The sequence below is a fragment of the Carlito syrichta genome, unplaced genomic scaffold (genome assembly GCF_000164805.1).
Source record: "Carlito syrichta isolate Samal-C Ts95f unplaced genomic scaffold, Tarsius_syrichta-2.0.1 Scaffold305580, whole genome shotgun sequence".
Taxonomy (NCBI): domain Eukaryota; kingdom Metazoa; phylum Chordata; class Mammalia; order Primates; family Tarsiidae; genus Carlito; species Carlito syrichta.
Window position 1 is genome coordinate 64277 of NW_007249676.1, and position 20600 is coordinate 84876.

A 20600-nucleotide genomic window follows, 5' to 3' on the forward strand; every position below is an offset into this window, starting at 1 on the left:
AAAAAACACTAACAAAACTCCATAAAAGATATTACATTTGAAATAAACAAATGTAAAATAATGATGAAACTACTTAGGGTAAAAACTATGGAAAAGATCTGAGTCCTGCAAAGTTGTGGGCATAAGTTAAAAGTTAAATCTGGCCAGGCACAGTGGCTCACACCCATAATCCCAGCACTTTGGGAGACTGAGGTGGGAGGATTACTTGAGCTCAAGAGTTTGAGACTAGTCTAAGCAACACAGCAAGACCTCATCTCCACTCCACAAAAAATAAAAAAATGAGCCAGGCATGGTGGCACATACCTGTAGTCCCACTGCTTGGGAGGCTGAGGCAAGAGGATCCTGAGCCCAGGAGTTTGAAGGTGCAGTAAGTCATAATTCTGCCACTGCATTCCAGCCTGGGCAACAGAGTGAGACCCTGACTTAAAAAAAAAAGTTAAGAAATCTGTAGTTTCTACAATGAGATAACACCTAACACTGGTAAGGATAGCTATTATTAACAAGTCAAAAAACAACAGATGCTGGCATGGCTATGGAGAAAAAGGAACACTTCCACACTGTTGGTGGGAATGTAAACTAGTTCAACATCTATGGAAAGCAGTGTGGTGATTTCTAAAATAACTAAAAATTAAGCTTCCATATAATCCAGCAATACCTCTCCTGGTAATATACGCAGAAGAACATAAATTGCTCTACAAAAAAACCATGCACACACATTTATTGTTGCACTATTCACAACAGCAAAAATATGGAAACAACCCAAATGCCCATAAAAAGTGGACTGGACAAAGAAAATGTATATATACACGATGGAATACTACGTAGCCATAAAGAACAAAATCATAGCCTTCACAGCAACTTGGATGCAGCTGGAGACCATCATAGTAAGTGAACTATTACAGAAACAAACTGAATACCACATGTCCTCACTCATAAGTAGGCCCTGAATACTAGTCACATTAGCACAAGAGTGGGATTGGCAGGTGCCGCGCAATGCTAGGGAGGGAAGGAGGAGGCAGGAGGGCTTGTAGCAACACAAAGGGTACCTGGTTCACTACCAAGGGGAAAGAAGCCCAAACTTCATCTCCATGCAGCCTACTTTTGTAACAAACTCTTACTTGCGCTTCACAATTCTAAAATAAGAAGTCTGTTGTTTCTAAGTTCTGTTTCTAAGTTTGCCTTCTTTCTTGCATGATTGCTCACACAGTCACTTCAATAGAGAATAGTCACTAATAACTGATTATCTTCATGTCCTAAACCCCAGGGGAAAGCTGCCTGTGAGAATGAGGCACTCATTTTCTTTTAAACAATGAGCCTTAGGTCCTACAAACTTCCTTGATGGTATCCAGGAGCTTGACCTGCAACACACCTTTCTATAAAGCTACAGACAGAGGCAAATGGTAACTAGCCGTGGTAACCAGCCATCGTTCCCAAGCTTGTGTCTCTGAAATGGCTTACTGCCCAGGAGTCAGGTCACTAGGGGTCATAAGACTTGTAACTTCCTCAACTGGTATTGTAAAAACTAAGATTGGTCTTTGAGAGTGCTGAATCGTAACTACTATACTACCAGGGAGGCTGCTGATCTTTGGGATATATTTCAGACTCTGTGTTTTGGTGGACCAATGACCCCACCCAGTTCTATCACGATCCATGCCAAGGAGCTGACTCAGCTAGTCCTTATCCCCACAGTTCTGCATGTGAAGACAGTTTGACACCCCTATGTCTTTATCCCCAACCAATCAGCAGTGCCTATTCCCTAGTCCCCTACCAGCCAAATTACTTTTAAAAACCTAAGCCTAATAATTCTCAAGGAGGAGGATTTGAGAAAGCTCCCGTCTCCCACTTGGCTGCCCTGTGATAATTAATCTCTTTCTTTCCTCAGCTGCTGCTGTTGTCTCAGTGAATTGGCTCTCTGTTCAGTGGGCATAAGAACCCAATCATGGCTGGGCGCAGTGGCTCACGCCTATAATCCCAGCACATTGGGAGACCGAGGTGAGAGGATTGCTTAAGCCTGTGGGTTCGAGACCAGCCTGGGCAACTTGGCGAGACCTCATCTCTACAATAAATCAAAAAATTAGCCGGGCATGGTGGCGTGTGCCTGTAGTTTCAGCTACTTGGAAGACTGAGGCAGAAGGATCGCCTGAGCCTAGCAGGTCAAGGCTGCAGTGGCCAGGAGCGTGCCACTGCCCTCCAGCCTGGGTGACAGGGTGAGACTCCAACTCAAAAACCCAATCAGACAGTGACAATGATAACTTAAATAATTATCAATTTGTACATTAAACCTCAATCTAATAGAGAGATTGAGGAGGAACTGAATACAACAGGATAGATTTGGCTCCATGAGTCTCACCTTAACTTCCCCAGAATTGAGAACATGAAAGGTGAACAACTCTATTGGGGACCTCCTTGGACTGGCAATTTGGTTGCCATTCACAAAGAAATCTTGAATATATATAGAATAATAAAGGTCCATAACAAACTAAATCAATTTGATCAAAAAGAACAAAGAAGATTGCTTTGCTAGATTCTAAGATATGCTACAGAGTTAAAGTAATAAAAACAATCTTGTACAAGTACAAGTAAATGATCAATAGAATATGACAAAGCTGCAACTTGGACCTAAATATGTTTGGGAACTTCATATATAATACAGGTGATGTTATAAGGCAAAGCTTTGAGATAGAACGGGCAAGTTTAATACAACAGTATCGTGAACACTGGCTCACTACTGTTTATTTTCTTCATTTTCTCCTTGATATGTCGCCCAGGCTGGTCTTGAACTCCTGGCCTCAAGTGAACATCCCCCTTAACCTCCAAAAGTGTGTGAGCCACTGCACCAAGACCAAAGTCATTTGTAATTCCTCTCTTTACCTTGTATTCCACATCTAATTTGTCAATGGATCCTGTTTCTACTTCCACCCTTGCCCATTCCTCCTAAGGTATATTCTACAAACAGTATCTGGTTTCAGCCTTTTAAAACAAGCCAGATTGCATCAGTCTTCTGTTCAACACACTCAAGTTGCCTGCGATCTCAGAGCAAAAGGCAGATTCTCTACATTTCTAGTTCTCTGCTGTGGTAGGCAGAATAATGCACCCCCCAAAAGTTATCTACATCCTAATCCCCAGACGTTGTGAATATGTTATGTTGTTACATGGCAAGGGGAAATTATGGCTGCTAATTAGTGACTCTTAGGTGGGAAAATTCTCCTACATTAATCTTCTTCCCATTAGTGCCACATTGGGTGGTACCAATGTAATCACAGGTCTTTATAAGTAAAAGAGGGAGACAGGGATGTCAATGTTAGCATGATGTGATGTGAGAACTCGACTGGCCACTGTTGGTTTTCAAAATAGGCTGAGATCACAAACCAAGGAATGCTGGGCCATCTGCAGAAGCTGGAAAGGTAAGAAAATGGATTCTTCCCTAGAGCTTCCAGAAGGAATGCAGCCTTGCCAATATCTTGATTTTAGGCCAGGGAAACCCATTTTGGACTTGTAGCCTCCAAACTATGATAAAAATTTTATGTGGCTTAAAGCCACCAAATCTGTGGTAAATTGTTATAACAGCATTAAGAAACTATTATGCTGTTGATGGAAATATGCCACACTCTGTAAAATACTTTAAGATGGCTTATTCTTGAGCCAAACTTGAGAACTTAAATCCAGGTACACACGATGGCTCAAGCCTATAATCCCAGCACTTTGGGAGGCCAAGGTGAGGGGGCTGCCTGAGCCCACGGGTTCGAGAACAGCCTGGGCAATTTGGTGAGACCTCATCTCTACAGTAAATAAAAAAAAACTAGCCGGATGTGGTAGCACACGCCTGTAGTTCTGGCTACTTGGAAGGCTGAGGCAGAAGGATTACCTGAGCCCAGCAGGTCAACACTGGGGTGGCGGTGAGCGTGCGTGCCACTGCACTCCAGCCTGGGCGATGAGTGAGACTCCAACTCAAAAAAAAAAAAAAAAGCAAACAAAAACACACGAAATGATGGTTTTTAGATACTAGGTAACTGTACAACAGGCAGTACACGAGGCCCTTTGAGAAAGAAAAGAAATAAGGTGAACCCTATGAATGCACATTGCCTGGAATTTTCAGGCCTCAGCATAAGGAGGAAACGATCAAATTTTAAAAAGAAACAGAGTGCTGTGCATGGTAACTCATGTCTGTAACCCCAGTGCTTTGGGAGGCCAAGGTGAGAGGATCACTTGAGGCTAGGAGTCTGAGACCACCCTGTGCAACACAGTGAAACCTTGTCTCTATCAAAAAAATTTTAAAAATTAGTCAGGGATGGTGGTGTATGCTTTTAGTCCTAGCTACTTTGGAAGCTGAGGTAGGAGGATCGTTTGAGATCAGGAGTTTGAGGTTATAGTAAGCTATGATCATGCCACAGCACTGTAGCCTTGCTGACAGAGACCCTATCTCTAAAAATAATAATAATAAAAAACGAAAACCCAGACTTTAGAAGTGTCTGTTACAAGAGACAGCGCAGTGGTACTCTTAAAAGGTTTAGTTGGGACAGAGTGGGGCACTTAACACTCCTTGGGTTTCCATAGAGGGAAGGACATTTTTACTTGATAGGAAAAGAAAGGAAAATCTTTATGTCCTCTTTTGGACTTAAAATGATTGTTTCCCTGTATTCTTTCCAAAGAATCTAGGTGGCAAACATAAAAGCTTAAACTTTTCTTATTCTTTCCCTAAAGGCAGTACTATCCTACTTCACATATTAATTTACTCCCCACAGCTCACCAAGTCTTCAATTCCAATTGATAGTTTTAAAGTTAGTACATACTTTCATATTTGTTTTCAATAATGCTAGATAATGTATAGTATTAAAAATAATCTTAGTATCTGAAGAAGAAATGAGATTATACATTATTCCCTCCAATATAACCTTTCAGGATGGCCTTTGTTATGTATTTTATCAAATAGGAATAATTATATTTCAGAGGAAATGTGCTCCTTGGGTCCTCTAACCTCTTTATTTAAAACACAGGATCAAGTTAGGCATGGTGACTCATGCCTGTAATCCCAGCACTTTGGAAGGCTGAGGTGAAAGGATTGCCTGAGCACGGCAGGTCAAGGCTGCGGTGGCTGTGAGCATGCCACTGCACTTCAGCCTGGGTGACAGAGTGAGACTCCAACTCAAAAAAAAAAAAAAAAAAAAGGCAAAGATAAAAATAAAATAGCAGGGACACTTTTTTTCTTTTTTACCATCTAGTTATACTTACAAAGTATATAGTACCTGAAAATAAACGCTATAAAATACGAGATTTTGTAATAACACAAACAGTAATGAAAAAAATCAGAAGAGAGATTGGGAAAAACAAGGCACTTATATTAAAAGTATTTTATGAAGACATCTGTTCTAAAATAAAGTTGTTTGTTCCAGTCAATGAACAGGAACAAAAAAAAAAAATGAGTACTCACCTGGCAAAACAGGAATCGTTAGTCTCAAATGTGAGCTTACTTTTGAAATGTACAGGCTTATACTATATTAGGATCATCAGATAACTGCTGTAAAAACCTAGTGTCTACAGCATCTGTAGGAAAAGGAGATAATGTCACCATTATCATTCAGAAGCTCTTGTTATTTAAGAAGAGACAGGTTAGATATTAAGAAATAGTTAAGAAGACTTTTTTTTAGGCTGGTTTCCAAAAAATTGGTAGAATAATGCGATGCTCATTCTTTTTCCACTAAAAACTCATTTCTCCACTTTATTTTTATTTTTTTGACTTGGAGTCTCACTCTGTCACCCAGGCTGGAGTGCAGGGGCACGCTCACGGTCGCCGCAGCCTCGACCTGCTGGGCTCAGGGCATCTTTCCACCTCAGCCTTCCAAGTAGCTGGAACTACAGGCGCGCGCTACCACGCCCGGCTGATTTTTTGATTTATTGTAGAGATGAGGTCTGGTCAAGTTGTCCAGGCGGGTCTCGAACCCGCGGGCTCAGGCAATCCACTCCCCTCAGCCTCCCCCAAGCCCGGCTGGATTGAAGGTTTCTAAATGAGAGAAGACAAGTTTAAATGGCACAAAACAGGAAAGCAATCGATACTATATTAACTATCGAGTGAGGCTGTATACCCTTTCCTTCTTTGTTAAGCATTCCCAGTTTTTCTGGAAAACTGGAGACCTGGAGAAGGAATACCGGTCAGGACTTTCACTGCTAGTTCTGCGACTTCCAGATTCAACCCAGATTGTGCAGAGCGGCCCCAAGCTGCCCACGCTCACCGAGACAGGCTCCCTTTCCGGAGGCTGCGGCAGGAGACCCGGTAGTCTCCCTCAACAACAAGCTCCTGTCTGTGGCGGTAGCTCCGCCCAAGACGTGGATCCAGGAGGATGCCCTAGCCCTGGGAAAAGTGGTGCAAAAACACTGCCGCGAAACTGCAGGCGATCGGGAGCAGAAGGAAGAGGTGCACGGAGAGAGCACACTGCGCATGCGCGTTCCACGCATGCGCAGCAGCCTGGGGCAAGGCAGTAAGAAATCGTGGAAAAGGGGGCTCGCAGCTGGTTACTAGGAGACGGGACGCTCGAGAGGGCGTCTAAGAGCTGCGTGGGCGTGCGCCTGCGCGGCGCGGATGGGCCAGGACGAGGCCTCCCCTAGGCGCCCCGTAAGGCCGGCAGGCGGACGTATACGGCGCTACGTACGTGGGTGCGCGCGCACGGCTTGTAGTCCCTGCGGGAGGGAAGGGCGAGCCAGGTACGCGTGCGCACTGGGACTGTGGGCGCGCGGGACGGAAGCGGAGCCAAGGCGCCTGGAGGTGGAAGACGAGCCCCTTACAGGTACAGAGCGTGAGGGCGGGGCCGACGGCGCCGCCGCCGGCGCCAACCGCCTCCGCCCCCTTCCCGCGGGGTACCGCCTTCCTGAGACTCCGCCGGGGCGGGGCCGGGTCGATTTAGGGGCGGGGAGGGGGGGAAGGGGCGGAGGATGGAGGTGGGGTGGGACGTCTTTCCCCGGCGGAGGCCGGCAGCTGGGAGATGCAGCGATGAACTCCGGGGAGGATGGCGGGTCACGGAGCCCCCGGAGGGACCCGGAGACCCAGGTAGTAGCCGCGAAGACGCGCCGGCCTGGGGGAAGCCGCTCCCGGGCCGGGAGGTCTCCCAGAAGGCGGCTGCAGGAGGGCGGGTGTGGGGCTGCGGCTGGCTGGAGGGGGGCGTTCGTCGCTGGGACCGCCGTGCGGGGCTGTAGCCGGCAGAGTTGCGAGCCGGGAAGCCCCCGGGAGCAAACTGGGCCTTTGTTGTGGTTTCTTGGGAGTTCAGGGCTGAGCCCAGTTCCTAAGGCGACCGCTTCGCTTCCTGCCGCAGCTCCCAGCTTGGTTGTTGGGGGGACTGTTCTGTTTGGAAACGCTCTGGAGTGGAGATGAGTTTGGAAGCCAGAGACTGGGGAGTTCATCCCCACTCTTGCTCCCAATCTCTCACTTCTGAGCCTTTTTATAGACTCTGGGTGGCGAAGGGCCCAGATAACATAGGTATTTGCATGAAAATGTCATATAATTTAAGTAGCAATTGCACCCAGGAAAGGCAAGATAAACTGACTTTTATTTGAAAAAAGATTTGAGACTTAAATTGGATAACTATGTGATCATGAACCTGGTCCCTAAAAACGGATATGAATACTTGTTTTCCCCCCAGTAAAGTCAAGGTTTGCAGCTTCAGGGTAGTTTGTATAAATGACTGTGTCGCAGCGTTTTATTTTTTCAATTCGAGGCCCTGATATCCCAGGAAATTTCGTGATTTTAAGTGTTCTCTACTGGTTTTCAGCATTTGTAGTTACACTTTGTTTACCTGTAAGGAAATATAATAACAATCCGTTTTGTGAGTAGAATAAAATAGGTTAGTTATAAATAATACATAAAGAGTGTGTCACATTCAAATCTGCCTCCAGGATAAAACGGATTTTTGTTAGTATTTTATTGAACCAAACCTTAATTGGTGGGAAATAACTTGGAAGGTACACTGGTAAAATATTTATTTTAAACCCTAAGCTTTGACTTTTCTTAATGGCAGCTTCCAAAATATTTATCATTTTGTTTACCTTCTGAAGAGAAATAGTGCTTGTAGCCCAGAATATAATCAGGAATAGAGATTCTCTGGGCTCTCTTTATGTCTTCTTTTTCATTTGCTTAGACCAGTTTAGGATGACTTGGTTTTAGAACCCTCTATATACTGAGTCAGTTAGAGCAGATGTTATCATTCCCTTTTCAGATCACATGCCTCTTTCTCTCTCCAGAGATAGCCTCTATGCCATCTTCTAAAATAGCCACTGCCTTGTTGTTCCTTATTGATAAAAAAGCAGACTCTAAAATATTTAGAGATTTATTTTGAACTAAATATAAATTACCAAGGTTCATGACGCAGTCCCAAGAGGTCCTGAGATCATGTGCCCAAGGTGGTTGAATTACAGCTTGGTTTTATACATTTTTACACAGGCAAAACATAACTCAATACATGCGAGGTTTATATTATTTGGGGCCAGAGGTGGGACATCCCCAGTGTGGGCTTACAGCTGTTAGGCTGCTTCAAAGATTTTCTGATGGGCAATTGGTAGAAAGATAAGCTTTGTTTGTTGGAAATCAGTAAAAGAAATGCTTGAGTTAAGATGTAGGGAGGGGGTTGTGGAGGCCAACGCTCTAGTTAATGTAGATGAAACCTGTAAGTAGCAGGTTTTAGAGATAATAGATGGTAAATGTCTTAAAAGGTGTCCAGCTCCTCCTAGGAAAGGAGATTCTAAACAGATGCAGATTTCCTCAAGAGGCTGCTTTGCAGGGTCACTTCAAAATATGTCAAAGGTACATATTTTGAGGTAAAGTATTTTCAGGGTCTGCTTCTCTCTTGTGATATTATACCAGAGTCAAGTTGGAATTTGGTATCTGTTGCCACAGAGTCTGTCTTGCCAGTCTTATGGTCTCTGTTTTAATGTTAATGCTGGCCACTTGTGCTTAAAGCTCCACAAGGGATGAGGTCTAATCAGGCATGGCTAACCTCCTTTCCCATCATGGGCTGGAATGGTTTTTCAGGTTTCCCTGGTCCAGAGCAGGTCCGTCAATGTCTTGGGGGCTTAAAATTCTATTTTTGGTTTATGTCTTTACAGTTTCACTATCTTTGTATGTGAGCATGCACATTATAGTTTGGCTTTTTTTCTTTTTGGGGGGCGGTCTCTCTGTCTCCCCAGAGAGTGAAACTATCATGGCTCACTATAGCCTCAACCTCCTGGGCTCAGGTGAGCTTTCCACCCTGGCCTCCTGAGTAGGTGGGACTACAGGCACGTGACACCACACCTGGCTATTTGCTTTTTGTAGGATCAGGGTCTTGCTATGTTGCTTTGGCTGGTCTTGAACTCCGGGGCTCAAACAATCTTACTGCCTCTGCCTCCCAAAGTGCTGGAATTTCAGGTGTGAGCCACTGGCCCACATCTTGCTTGTTTGTTCAACTTGTGTTTTTAAGATTTATTCTTATTGTTGCTTGTAGCATTTACTTTGCTGATTGTTTTAGTTCCATTGTTTAAGAATGTACCACAATATATCTACTCTACTCTCGAGAACATTAAAGTTGTTACAGTTTTTAGCACTTATGAACAGCACATCTATGAGCATTTTTATACAGATATTGCAGAATATTCTTTTTAAGTAAGCTAATTAGTAAGGCAGTTCTTTTGTCTTAGTTTTGAGTTATAACATTAGTCTCTTATATTATTATTTTAGTGTTAGAAAACAACTGTTTAATCCCTTCTTATGTTTCTGAGAGGTCTAGATATAAACACTACTTCTAAGGCCATTGTTTTATACTTGTTTTTAGAGACAAGTTATTTATTTACATTATTGTCTGAATTGCAGAAAACAGAGGTTTGGATTGGAAGAGAGATTTGAATGGAACGACTGAAGAGATTTTTGCAGGGTTTTTTTTTTTTTTTAAGAAAGGTTAAACGGTAGCTTAACTATTTTGTTTGAAGTGAATTTCCAGAATATTTATTCAATTATTTTTACTGTGCATATAAAATCTCTCAAAATTTTCATAAAATTTTCCACATCCTTTTGTTAGTGAGGCTTTTCCCTTCTACTTCAAAGTGTCAATAAGTCTCATTTTTGGTGAGAGAGAGATAATATATTTGAGTTGGGGGTCTCACTCTTTGGCCCAGATGGAGCACATTGGCGTGATCAGGGCTCCCTTCAGCCTCAGTCTCCTGGGCTGAAAGGATCCACGCTCCTCAGCTTCCCAAGGAGCTGGAACTACAGGTATGTGCCACCATGCCTGGCTAATTTTTTGATTTTTTTTTTTTTGTAGAGACCAGGTCTCACTATGTTGCTCAGGTTGGTCCTGAGCTCAAGCAATCCTCCTGCCTCAGCCTCCTAAAGTGCTATTACAGGTGTGAACCACTGTGCCCTGCCTACGGAGATTGTTTTTTAAAAAAGAAAATGAAAACTCAATCCAAGTTGAGGCTTTGTGAAACCAGATTTTAGAATTCCATAGAAAGTACTCCAGTATTTACCTTTGTTCTATCAAATTATTCAATAGTAATTTGTTGAGTACATCAACATGTCCATCATATTTTGCTCAACACTGATGGTACTTTTTAGCATATGACCTTATCTCCTATTTACTGAAAAATTAAAATTCCACCAGACCAAAACTTACTCAGGATTTTTACCTCACCTTATCAAATCTTCACACATCCTTGCTCTTCTCTTTATTGTCTCTGGGGAGTCTCAGTGGGCAATACACACTCTTTATCTGGGCTTCCTCTTGCTACCTAAGCTGTTTTTCTCCATCCATTAACATTAACCACGTTTTAGGATTCTCCATTGTTTCTATACCATAGGGCTTCTTCACCTGGAGCCCAGGGACCTTCCAGAGTCTTAAATCCCCTGAAATTGTTTGTAAGGGTGTATTTGCATTTTTCTGAGAAAGGACCCAGGGCTTTCATTTGATAATTAAAGGGGTCCTTGATACAAAGAGAATTAAGAAACAAGTTTTTCTTCTCTTAGCATGGCTCTTCCGCAGCCTCATTCTTCCTCCACTTTTCTTTCGACTTCTCTTTTTCTCACAATCATTTTTTCTAAAAGAAGTTTATATTTTCCATTTATTTTTTCTGTACTGCTCATTAGTCCTCTTCAGACTTGCTTCCACCCTACCATTGAAACTGCTTTCTCGAATCATCAAAATTCATTATTTTGAAAATGTTTTGAGTCCCAGCTTTGTACTGGGTACTTTTAAGGCATCAGAGATATAATGGTGACCAAACAAAAGCCTAAATCTCTTAGACTGTGTTTTTTTTTGTAGGGGAAGACAGAAAATAAACAAGTGTGAGCAAATTAATGATATAATTTCAAGTAGTGATGAAGTGCAAATAGCTTAATGGGAGAATGACTGGGACAGAAGCTACTTTATTTATTTTGAGTCAGAGGTCTCACCCTTTCACCCAGGCTGGAGTAAAGTGGCCCGATCACGGCTCCCCACTACCTTGCCCTACTGGGTTCAGGTGATCCTTCCACCGCAGCCTCCAGAGTTGCTGGGATTACAGGCATGTATGTATCCTATTCGGCTAATTTTTAAATTTTTTTTTCTGGTGATGACGTCTTGCTGTATTTTGAAAGCTAGTCTCGAGCTTCTGGGTTCAAACAGTCCTCCTGCCTTGGGCTTCCAAAGTGCTGGAATTACAGGTATGAGCCATCATGCCTGGCCTGGATACTTTAAATAAGAAGCAAAAGTGTGTGTGGGGGGGAGGGGATGGGGGGGAAGCAAGGGCAGAAGAGTTGAAGTGAAATGAGATTGGCATGTATCTTAGTCCATTTGGGCTGCTCTGATGAAATACCATGTATCGGGTAGCTTACGAACAAGAAAAAATTAATTCTCACATTTCTGGATGCTGGAAAGTCCAAAATCAAGTGGCCAGCAGATTCAGTGTCTGGTGACAACCTGTTTCACGGTTCATTAATCGTGCCTTTATACTGTGTTCTTACATGTTGGGAGGGATAGGGTGCTCTCTGGGGCTTCTTTTATAAGGGCAGTTAATTATGACCTAATCACCTCCCAAAGGCTACACCTCTTAATATGTTCACTTAGGGGTATTAGAATTTCAACATGAATCTTGGGGACAAGGGACATACATATCAGACCAGAGCAGCACATTAAAGGAACAGAAAGAAAACCCACACAACTGGTAGGTGAACAGAGAGGAGAATATAGGGGCCAAATCATGTAGGACCTTAAAGAGTTTGGATTTTATTTTAATTGCAATGGGAAGTCAGTAGAGTATTTTTGAGCAAGATATCATTATTTTGAAGTAATTGACTTGACTTCAGTGTGGAGACTAGGTTGTAGGGAGCAATAGTAGAAGCAGAAAGGTCAGTAGGAAACTGTTGCAGGATTCTAGGTGGAGGATGATGGTGATATGCATCAAGGAGGTAGAAATAAAAATATAGAGAAGTGAATGGATTTAGGATATATTTTGGAGGTTTGCTAATGGATTAGATGGGAGTTAGGGAAAGAGAAAAATCAAAGACAACTCCTTAGTTTTTTACCTTGGGCGCCTGCCTGTGTGAATGATGGTGCCGTTTGACAAGGAAGAGACGGGGAAGGAACATAGTGGAGACAGGATTGAGATTGGGAAGCAGGTGGGGGAATTAAGAGATCTGTTTTAAACATGTTAAAGTTGCCTTGGCTGTGGACGTCCAATAAAAGCAACATAATGTGTTAGGGGCTCCAATAGAGGTATGTGTATCTTTTGGAATGGAAAGTAGATCTTAAGTCTTTTGGGGGAATTGTGGAAGTGAGAGATGTCAAAATACATGGTTTTAACCATTCTGCTGTGAGACTTCCCAATTAAGGATGAAAGTACATTTGCTTGCATTCTCTGAGATTTGTATAGGAACACAAGTTCCATTCTAAAATATATTAGCCATCACAAGAATGAAGATATTCAGATAGCCTGAGATGAGGAAACTGGCAGGCCAGGTACGTGATTTCAGATATACCAAACTCTTCTCTCTTCCCTAGGGTTAATGTCTCCAAAGCTAAACAAGAGTTTAGTGGAGGGAAGGTAGCAATTCCATGATTGCTCATGATTGTTGGGTAGACTATGGTTTCTTCTTACTTTTAATTCCTTGGCTGGTCTGATTGGTAATTTTGCAGAATCCACACTTGACTGTTGAGTTTACCAAAGAAGAAGGAAAGTTTAATTTTGTCTGCTTCGTTATCAACCTCAACAAGTTTTTAACAACATTTTTTATTATTGCATAAGAGAACTCTGGGCAAGTTGGTGGGGATACAGAGGTTGGACATGGCTTGTTCTTGACATTCTAATAAATATATGAGGAAGACGTATCCAGAAAAAATAAGTACCTATATAAATTATTCTAATTTATATATATGGAAGTCTTAATGAAGAAGTGGTCATTAGGCAATGGAGAAGATAGAGAAAACCTCCTGGAGAATATGGAATTCAAGCTAAGTTTTAGACATGTCCATTTAAATGGAGAAAAGATGTGGGCAAAGCTCATAAGCAGACGATTAAATGCTTCTGCACATGTTAAGAATGTGTAGTGGAATAGTTTGTTTTTCATAGAGCGACTCTTGGAGTTGTCAAGTAGGAGATAAGTAGAAGTGGGAAAGGACCAAATTATGAAGAACTTTGAATATTGGACAGGTTTAGACTTTAATTAAATAAATCTTTGTTATACATAGTATAGTCTTTGTTCTATCCAAATAGGGATTGCCAAGGTGCTTTTTAGAAATGTGGAATCTCAGGCCTTGCACGAATAAGAATCTGCCTTTAAACAAGATTCACAGGTGATTCAGGTGTTCAATAAAATTTAAAAAGTATTGCTATAGTGAGTTTTTTTTTTTTTTTTTGCCATACTAAATCAAATGTTTATAACTAGGAACACGTTTTTCAATAGAAACTATTTAAGAAATGGTAGCTAGGATTTTGATATATCCCACAAAGGTTTATATGATTCGTAATTTGAAATACTCTGTGAAGTCTAATGCTGAGGTTCCAGGTGGTACTGTAACCATTAGAATGAAAAACAGAAATGCAGGTTTGTATCTTGTTCAGGTCAAGGAGAAAAGGGAAATAAATCTGATAGCCTGCTTCAGTGCTAGGCTGCACAGGGTGTAACACAGATCACTAACTATGCAACTCCTAGTCCTATTGATGCCTGGCCATTGATCAGTAGCTACTGGATTTGCTCTGACCCATATTTTTGTAGAATCATGATTACCAAGGGATTAGGATAGGGCATGTCTTAAAAAGCATGTTTGCTGGGCATGGTAGCTCACACCTGTAATTCCAGCACTTTAGGAGGTGGAGGTGAGAGGATTGCCTGAGCACGAGGGTTTGAGACCAGCCTGGGCATATTGGCAAGACCTCATCTCTACGATAAGTCAAAAACATTAGCTTGGCATGGTGGTGCTACCTGTAGTTTCAGCTAGTTAGAAGGCTGAGGTGGAAGGATTGCCTGAGCCCAGCAGTCAAGGCTGTGGTGGCTGTGAGTGTGCCACTGCACTCTATCTTGGGCGACAGAGTGAAACTCCAACTTGAAAAGCATGTTCAATATCAGCGTTTTATATATATATTTTTATTTTATATATGTATTTTACATATTTTTATTTATATTTTTATGTATTTTATATGTTGTTATATGTGTTTTTATTTTTATTTATATGTTTTTATTTTATTTTGTTTTTTTGAGTTGGAGTCTTACTTTGTCTCCGAGGCTAAAGTGCAGTGGCATGATCATGGCTTACTATAGCCTTGACCTCCTGGGCTCAGGTATTCCTTCTGTCTCAGCCTCCTGAGTAGCTAGGACTATAGGCATGCACCACAAAACCTGGCTAATTTTTTTTTTTTTGAGTTGGAGTCTCACTCTGTCACCCAGACTGGAGTGCAGTGGCCACTCCTGGCCACCGCAACCTCGACCTGCTGGATTCCAGCGATCCTTCCACCTCAGCCTTCCAAGTAGTTGGAACTGCAGGCACGCGCTACCACGCCCAGCTAATTTTTTGATTTATTGTAGAGATGAGGTCTCGCCAAGTTGCCCTGGCGGGTCTCAAACCCGCGGGCTCAGGCATTCCACTCACCTCAGCCTCCCAAAGCACAGGATTACAGGCTGAGCCACCGAGCCCCGCTTGCTAATTTTTTTATTTTTATTTTTTAGACACGAGTTCTCTCTATGTTGCCCAAGCTGGTCTTCAACTCCTGGGCTGAAGTGATCCTTCTGTCTTGGCCTCCCAAAGTTCTGGGACTACAGGCGTAAGCTACTGTCCCTGGCTTATATTATAGTTTTATATTGAAAAACACACATAAAAAGTTTTATAACAAAATTAAAAAAAATAAAACTTGATAAAATTCTTAGTAGGAAAGGTTAAAAACAATATTAAGTCATATCTAAGAATATTAGTAACTTTCAAAATTTGTTGATTTTTTTGTGAGAAGCTGTTTTAAATAGAATATTTTTGTATTTTTCCCATTTTCTCTACTAGGTTACCACCAAAGAACATGATTTTGGTTTAGGGGCTCCAGTTTCTGAAGCTGAAAAATACCAGAATACTCTCCAGCTGGAACAAGAAGTGAAAAATCAAGGACAATTCATCTCTTCATTGAAATTACAGGTTACCTTACCTTTAGTTACAACATATTTTCCTGAATTAGTGTGGGATGGGAGCCTATTTTAAAACAAGAAGATGTAGAATAAATATTTACTAATCAGAGCTTGTTTCAATCTTATGGGTCTAAAATAATTCAGTGTTTATCTTAACCGTTTTGATAAACATAGATTCAGAGTCTTTGAGTGCAAACTATGTGCCAAGTATTGTGTCAGGTTTTTTCAAGTACATAATCTTAATCATACCAAACTTTGTGAAAAAGTGTTGTTGTTTTCATTGACAGATATGGAAGCTCAAGTTCTAAGAAAGAGGTTAAATGATAATGACACTTGACTAATGAGTGACAGAGCTAGGATTTTTCTGAATTCCCAAGTTAGCTGGGATTTGAATCCAGTTCTCTGAATTCCAAGTTCAGTATTGTTCTTTTTCTTTTGGTGCTTGACATGTAGTATAGCTATTAATAAAGACTATTAAGATAAGCTGGGCACAGTAGCATGATCCTGTAAAGCTACTTGGAAGGTCTGGGAAACATAGTAGACCCTGCCTCTCTAGGAAGATGGAATAGTAGGCTTATTTTTTCCTGTTCCTCTTGCTAAGTGCAGCTAAAAACTCTGAACGTTATATGTAAAATAAACATAAGAAGACTTTGAAAGATGGAGAGAAGAAGAAACACTGGATAGGGATTTCAAGATTCAAAGAGCAACATGTTAGTTCCTGGATTTCTTTTCGTTCCATATATCCCAGACAGGATACTGGAAAAACTGGCAACTGAAAACAACAATGAGCACATACAAAAAATATACCTGAGAAAAGCTATCCCTCCCTAGCCAGAGGAATAGGAGAGGAGCATCCTAACAAGGCAGAAAACATTTAAATAGTAACTTCCCACTCCAAACAGATACCACAGAAAAGCTACATCCCCGTTCCTGCCAGCACAGACCAAGACTTCCACACTTGTGAGGCTGTAATAAGGAGCCCCAGTTATACCTCACCTTCTGTTCCCCCCTGCCACCTCCTGCCATGATGATATCAAAGAAGGCTAAGTGGGGAACCAGGACTTTTATCCTCACCAGAGGATAAGGAGACTCCAGACCCATGATATCAGTAGAGAGACCACATACAAAACCAGGACATCTACTTCTACCCTATAGTAAAAGGCACACCTTCTTCTTGCTGGTGTCAGAGAAGACCTAGTTCAGAGTCAGGACTTTTACCACCTTTCAGCAGTAATGAGGCTGTTGCACATGGTGTCAGTGATGGACACATGGGGAACAGTAGTGAGGTGTTTCCGTTCTTCCACTGTGGTGGTAACAGCAGAGGTCTAAGGGGAGGCTGAATTCCCATACCTGCTTAGCAGCTAGGAGCCCTGCCCTCCCTGGACTTGTTCCCCCTCACCCCACCCCCACTTAGCAGCAATAAACAGTGTCATAGGAAGCCTACTAAAACATATGATTTAGAGTCTTACAATACTAAGTCTCAATTTAAAAAAGGCTATTGTCCCAAGAATCAGGAAGATCTGAGAAAAAACAATCAGGAAAGTGAAACAGATGTTACAATGATCTGGAAAAGGATTTAAAACAGTCATAAATGCTTCATCAGGTAATTATGGCAGGTCGATTTCTTGAAACAAGTGAAAAAAATTGAAAGTCTCAGAAAAAAACAAAAGATATAAAGAACTATTTGGAAATTTTAGAACTAAAAAGTAAAGTAAGAGATCCATGTAAAAATCTGCACATGAATGTGTATAGCAGCTTTATTGTAGTTACCAGAACTTGGAAGCAATCAAGATGTCTTTCTATAGGTGAATGGGTAAACAAACTGGTACATCCATGTAATGGAATGATACTCAGTGATAAAAAGAAATGAACTATCAAGGCTCAGAAAGCATAGAAGAAGTAAGAAAGGCCATCATTAATAAAACAAACAACAACATATTGGCGAGGATGCGGAGAAAAAGGAGCGCTTCTACACTGCTGGTAGGAATGCAAACTAGTGCAACCTCTTTGGAAGACTGTGGTGATTTCTGAAAGAACTAGAAATTGACCTTCCATATGACCCAGCAATCCCCCATTGGGAATATACCCAGAGGAACTCAAGTCATTCTACCAAAAAGATACTTGCACACGCATGTTTGTTACAACTGTGTTCACAATAGCAAACACATGGAACCAATCATGCTGCCCATTGAAACTGGACTGGATTAAAAAAATGTGGTACATAGACACAATGGATTATTATGCAGCCATAAAGAAGGACAAACATATAAACTTCACAGCAACTTGGATGGATTTAGAGTCTATCATACTCAGTGATCTATCACAGAAACAAAGAACAGAGTCCATATGTTCTCACTCATAAGCGGACCTTGAACAATTATCATAATACTATAAGAAAGGGATTGGCAGTAGTGGGAAACTGCCAGGAGAGGGGTCATGGGATTGGCAGTTGAGGGAAACTGCCAGGGGAGGGAGGGGCACACCTCATCAACAAGGGTACTTGCATAATGAACATTTGTATACCCAACCCCGAATTGTACCCCACATCTTTAAAATAACAAAAAAAACAAAGGCATCAATAACCCTATTGGTAATGGTAAATGGGACACTGGTTGTTAAAAAAAAAAAAAGCATGTCAGCTTATTGTTAGGTGAAAACAAGCCTGAATGATTCCAACATGTGAAAATCTGGAGAAGACAAAGCTATAGAGACCATAAAAAGTGCAGTGGTTGCCAGGGATTAGCAGCAGAGGCATGAGTAGGTGGTACACATTGAAGCTATTCTGTATGTTATAGTAATGTCATTCTCTATCTGTTAATGTTAAAATCCACAGAATGTATTGTATCAAGAATGAAACCCTAATGTAAACTATGGACCTTAGTTAATAATCTTATCAATATTGTTTCATCAATTGTAACAAATGTGTCACAGCAATATAAGATGTAAATAACAGAACCCTTGAGGGCATGAGAGGGCATATATGAGAACTCTTTGTACTTCCTAATCAATTTTCCTGTAAACCTAAAACTACTTTAAAAATAGTCTATTAAACAATACATGGGAGAAAATATTTTTGAATCATATATCTGATAAAGGCTTAATATCCAGAATTTAGAATGAATTCCTACAACTAAACCTTGTCTCCAAATGAAAAACAATTCAATTAAAAAATAGACAAAAGACTTGAATAGAGATTTCTCCAAAGAAGATACACAAATGACCACTAAACACATGAAAAGATGCCCAACATCACTAACTTCTAAGGTAATGCAAATAAAAACCACAATGAGATACTGCTTCACATCCATTAGATTGACTATTACAAATATAATGGAAAATAACAAGTATTGGTGAGAATGTGAAGAAATTGGGACACTTGTGCATTGCTGTTGGGAATGTAAAATGGTACAGCCATGGTGGAAAACGGTTTGGTTATTCCTCAAAATGTTAAAGATAGACTAACAGATCCAGCTATTCTGCACCTAAGTATACCCTGAATGATTGAGAGTAGGGACTCCAATAGAGACTTATATGCAAATGTTTGTAGCGACACTATTCACGTTAGTCAAAAGGTGGAAACAGCCCACATGTCCATCAACAAATGAGTAAACAAAATGTTGTATGTACTTACAGTGGAGTATTCAGCTTGAAAAAGGAATGAAATTCTGACACATGCTACAACATTGATGAACCTTGAAAATATTATGCTAAGTAAAATGTCAGACACAAGAAGAAAAATTTTTGATTCCAGTTATACCTAGAATAGACAGAATTATTGTTTAATGCATACAGAGTTTTTTGTCGGAAGTATTATGAAAACGAATAGTGGTGATAGTTGCACAACATTGTAGATATACTTGATGTCACTGAAGTGCACACTTAAAAATGGTAAAATTTATGTATATTTTACCACAATAAAAAAAGTTTAAAAATACAGTAACTGAAATTAAGAACTGAATATTCTTAGCAGAATGAAGAAGAGAGATGAAAGAGAAGAGACAAATAGAAATTACCTAATCTGGCCAGGCACAATGTATGTAGTCTCAGCTACTCAGGAGGCAGGAGGATCACTTGAGCCCAGGAGTTCAAATTCAGCCTGGGCAACAATGGTGAGATATGTCTCTAAAATAATAAAAACAAAAATAACAAAACTAATGTGAATATCAGAGAGAAAATAGATAGAAGAAATGCAAATAGTGCCTCAGGAACAGGTAGAACTATAACAAAATATCTACCATTTGGGTCATCAGAGTACCAGAAAGTGAGCTGAGGGGGAGCTGAAAAAAATCTTGAAGTAATAGTGGCTGAAAATTCCCTAAATTTGTCACAAAGGCATAAAAACAGATAAAAGAAAATAAGTAAACACCTAACAGTTGGCATCCAAAGAAATACACACCAAAACTTCATAATCAGGCTTTTGAAAATAAAGCCAACAGGACAATAACAACAAACCCTGGAAACAGCAAGAGAGAAACCAGGCATACCTATAGGGGAACACCAATTCCAATGAGAGCAGATTTTTAAAATCTGAAGGCGGAGGTAAGAAGGAAGTGGCGCAACATTTTTCAAATTCTAGAAAAAGAACTGTCAATCCAGGATTCTGTATTCAGTGAAAGTATCCTTGAGGAATGAAGGGAAAAATCAAGATATTCTCAGGTGAGGGAAAACTAAGAATTTGTTGTCAGCAGAGCTACCCTAAAAGAATAACTAAAGGAATTTCTCTAACCAGAAAGGAAGTGAAAAGATGTAATCTTGGAACCAATAGGAAGGAAGAAAAACATGGGCAAATGCAATAGCATTTCTTTTTTGTTTTTAGTTTTCAAAATTATATTTGTTCATTGTGGTTTTCAATGTATATAGAGGAAATATCAGACAATTATTAATAGAGGAGAGTCAAGGGACATAAGGGGAGGTAAGGTTTTTATGCTTTGACTTGAACTGGAAAAATATAGGCTGTGATAAGTTATGTATATATAATGTAATGTTCTACTGAAGCTAGAACACC

At 40.8% G+C, this 20600-nt stretch overlaps 1 protein-coding gene across 3 annotated transcripts in view; it reads left to right on the plus strand.

The window, feature by feature from the left end:
• The first annotated feature begins 6710 nt into the window (after positions 1 to 6710).
• The window catches only part of TSGA10 (testis specific 10), a 65925-nt gene continuing 52035 nt past the window's right edge, over positions 6711 to 20600 (plus strand). For 2 of the 3 annotated variants that reach the window (XM_008061790.1, XM_008061791.1), the window contains exons 1-2: positions 6971 to 7039; positions 15477 to 15605. In XM_008061790.1, coding sequence (XP_008059981.1) covers positions 6983 to 7039; positions 15477 to 15605 — 186 coding nt within the window. In that variant the 5' untranslated portion in view covers positions 6971 to 6982. Of the gene's footprint in view, positions 6780 to 6970; positions 7040 to 15476; positions 15606 to 20600 lie in introns of those variants that run through there. The other variant, XM_021714301.1, reaches the window with a different exon arrangement.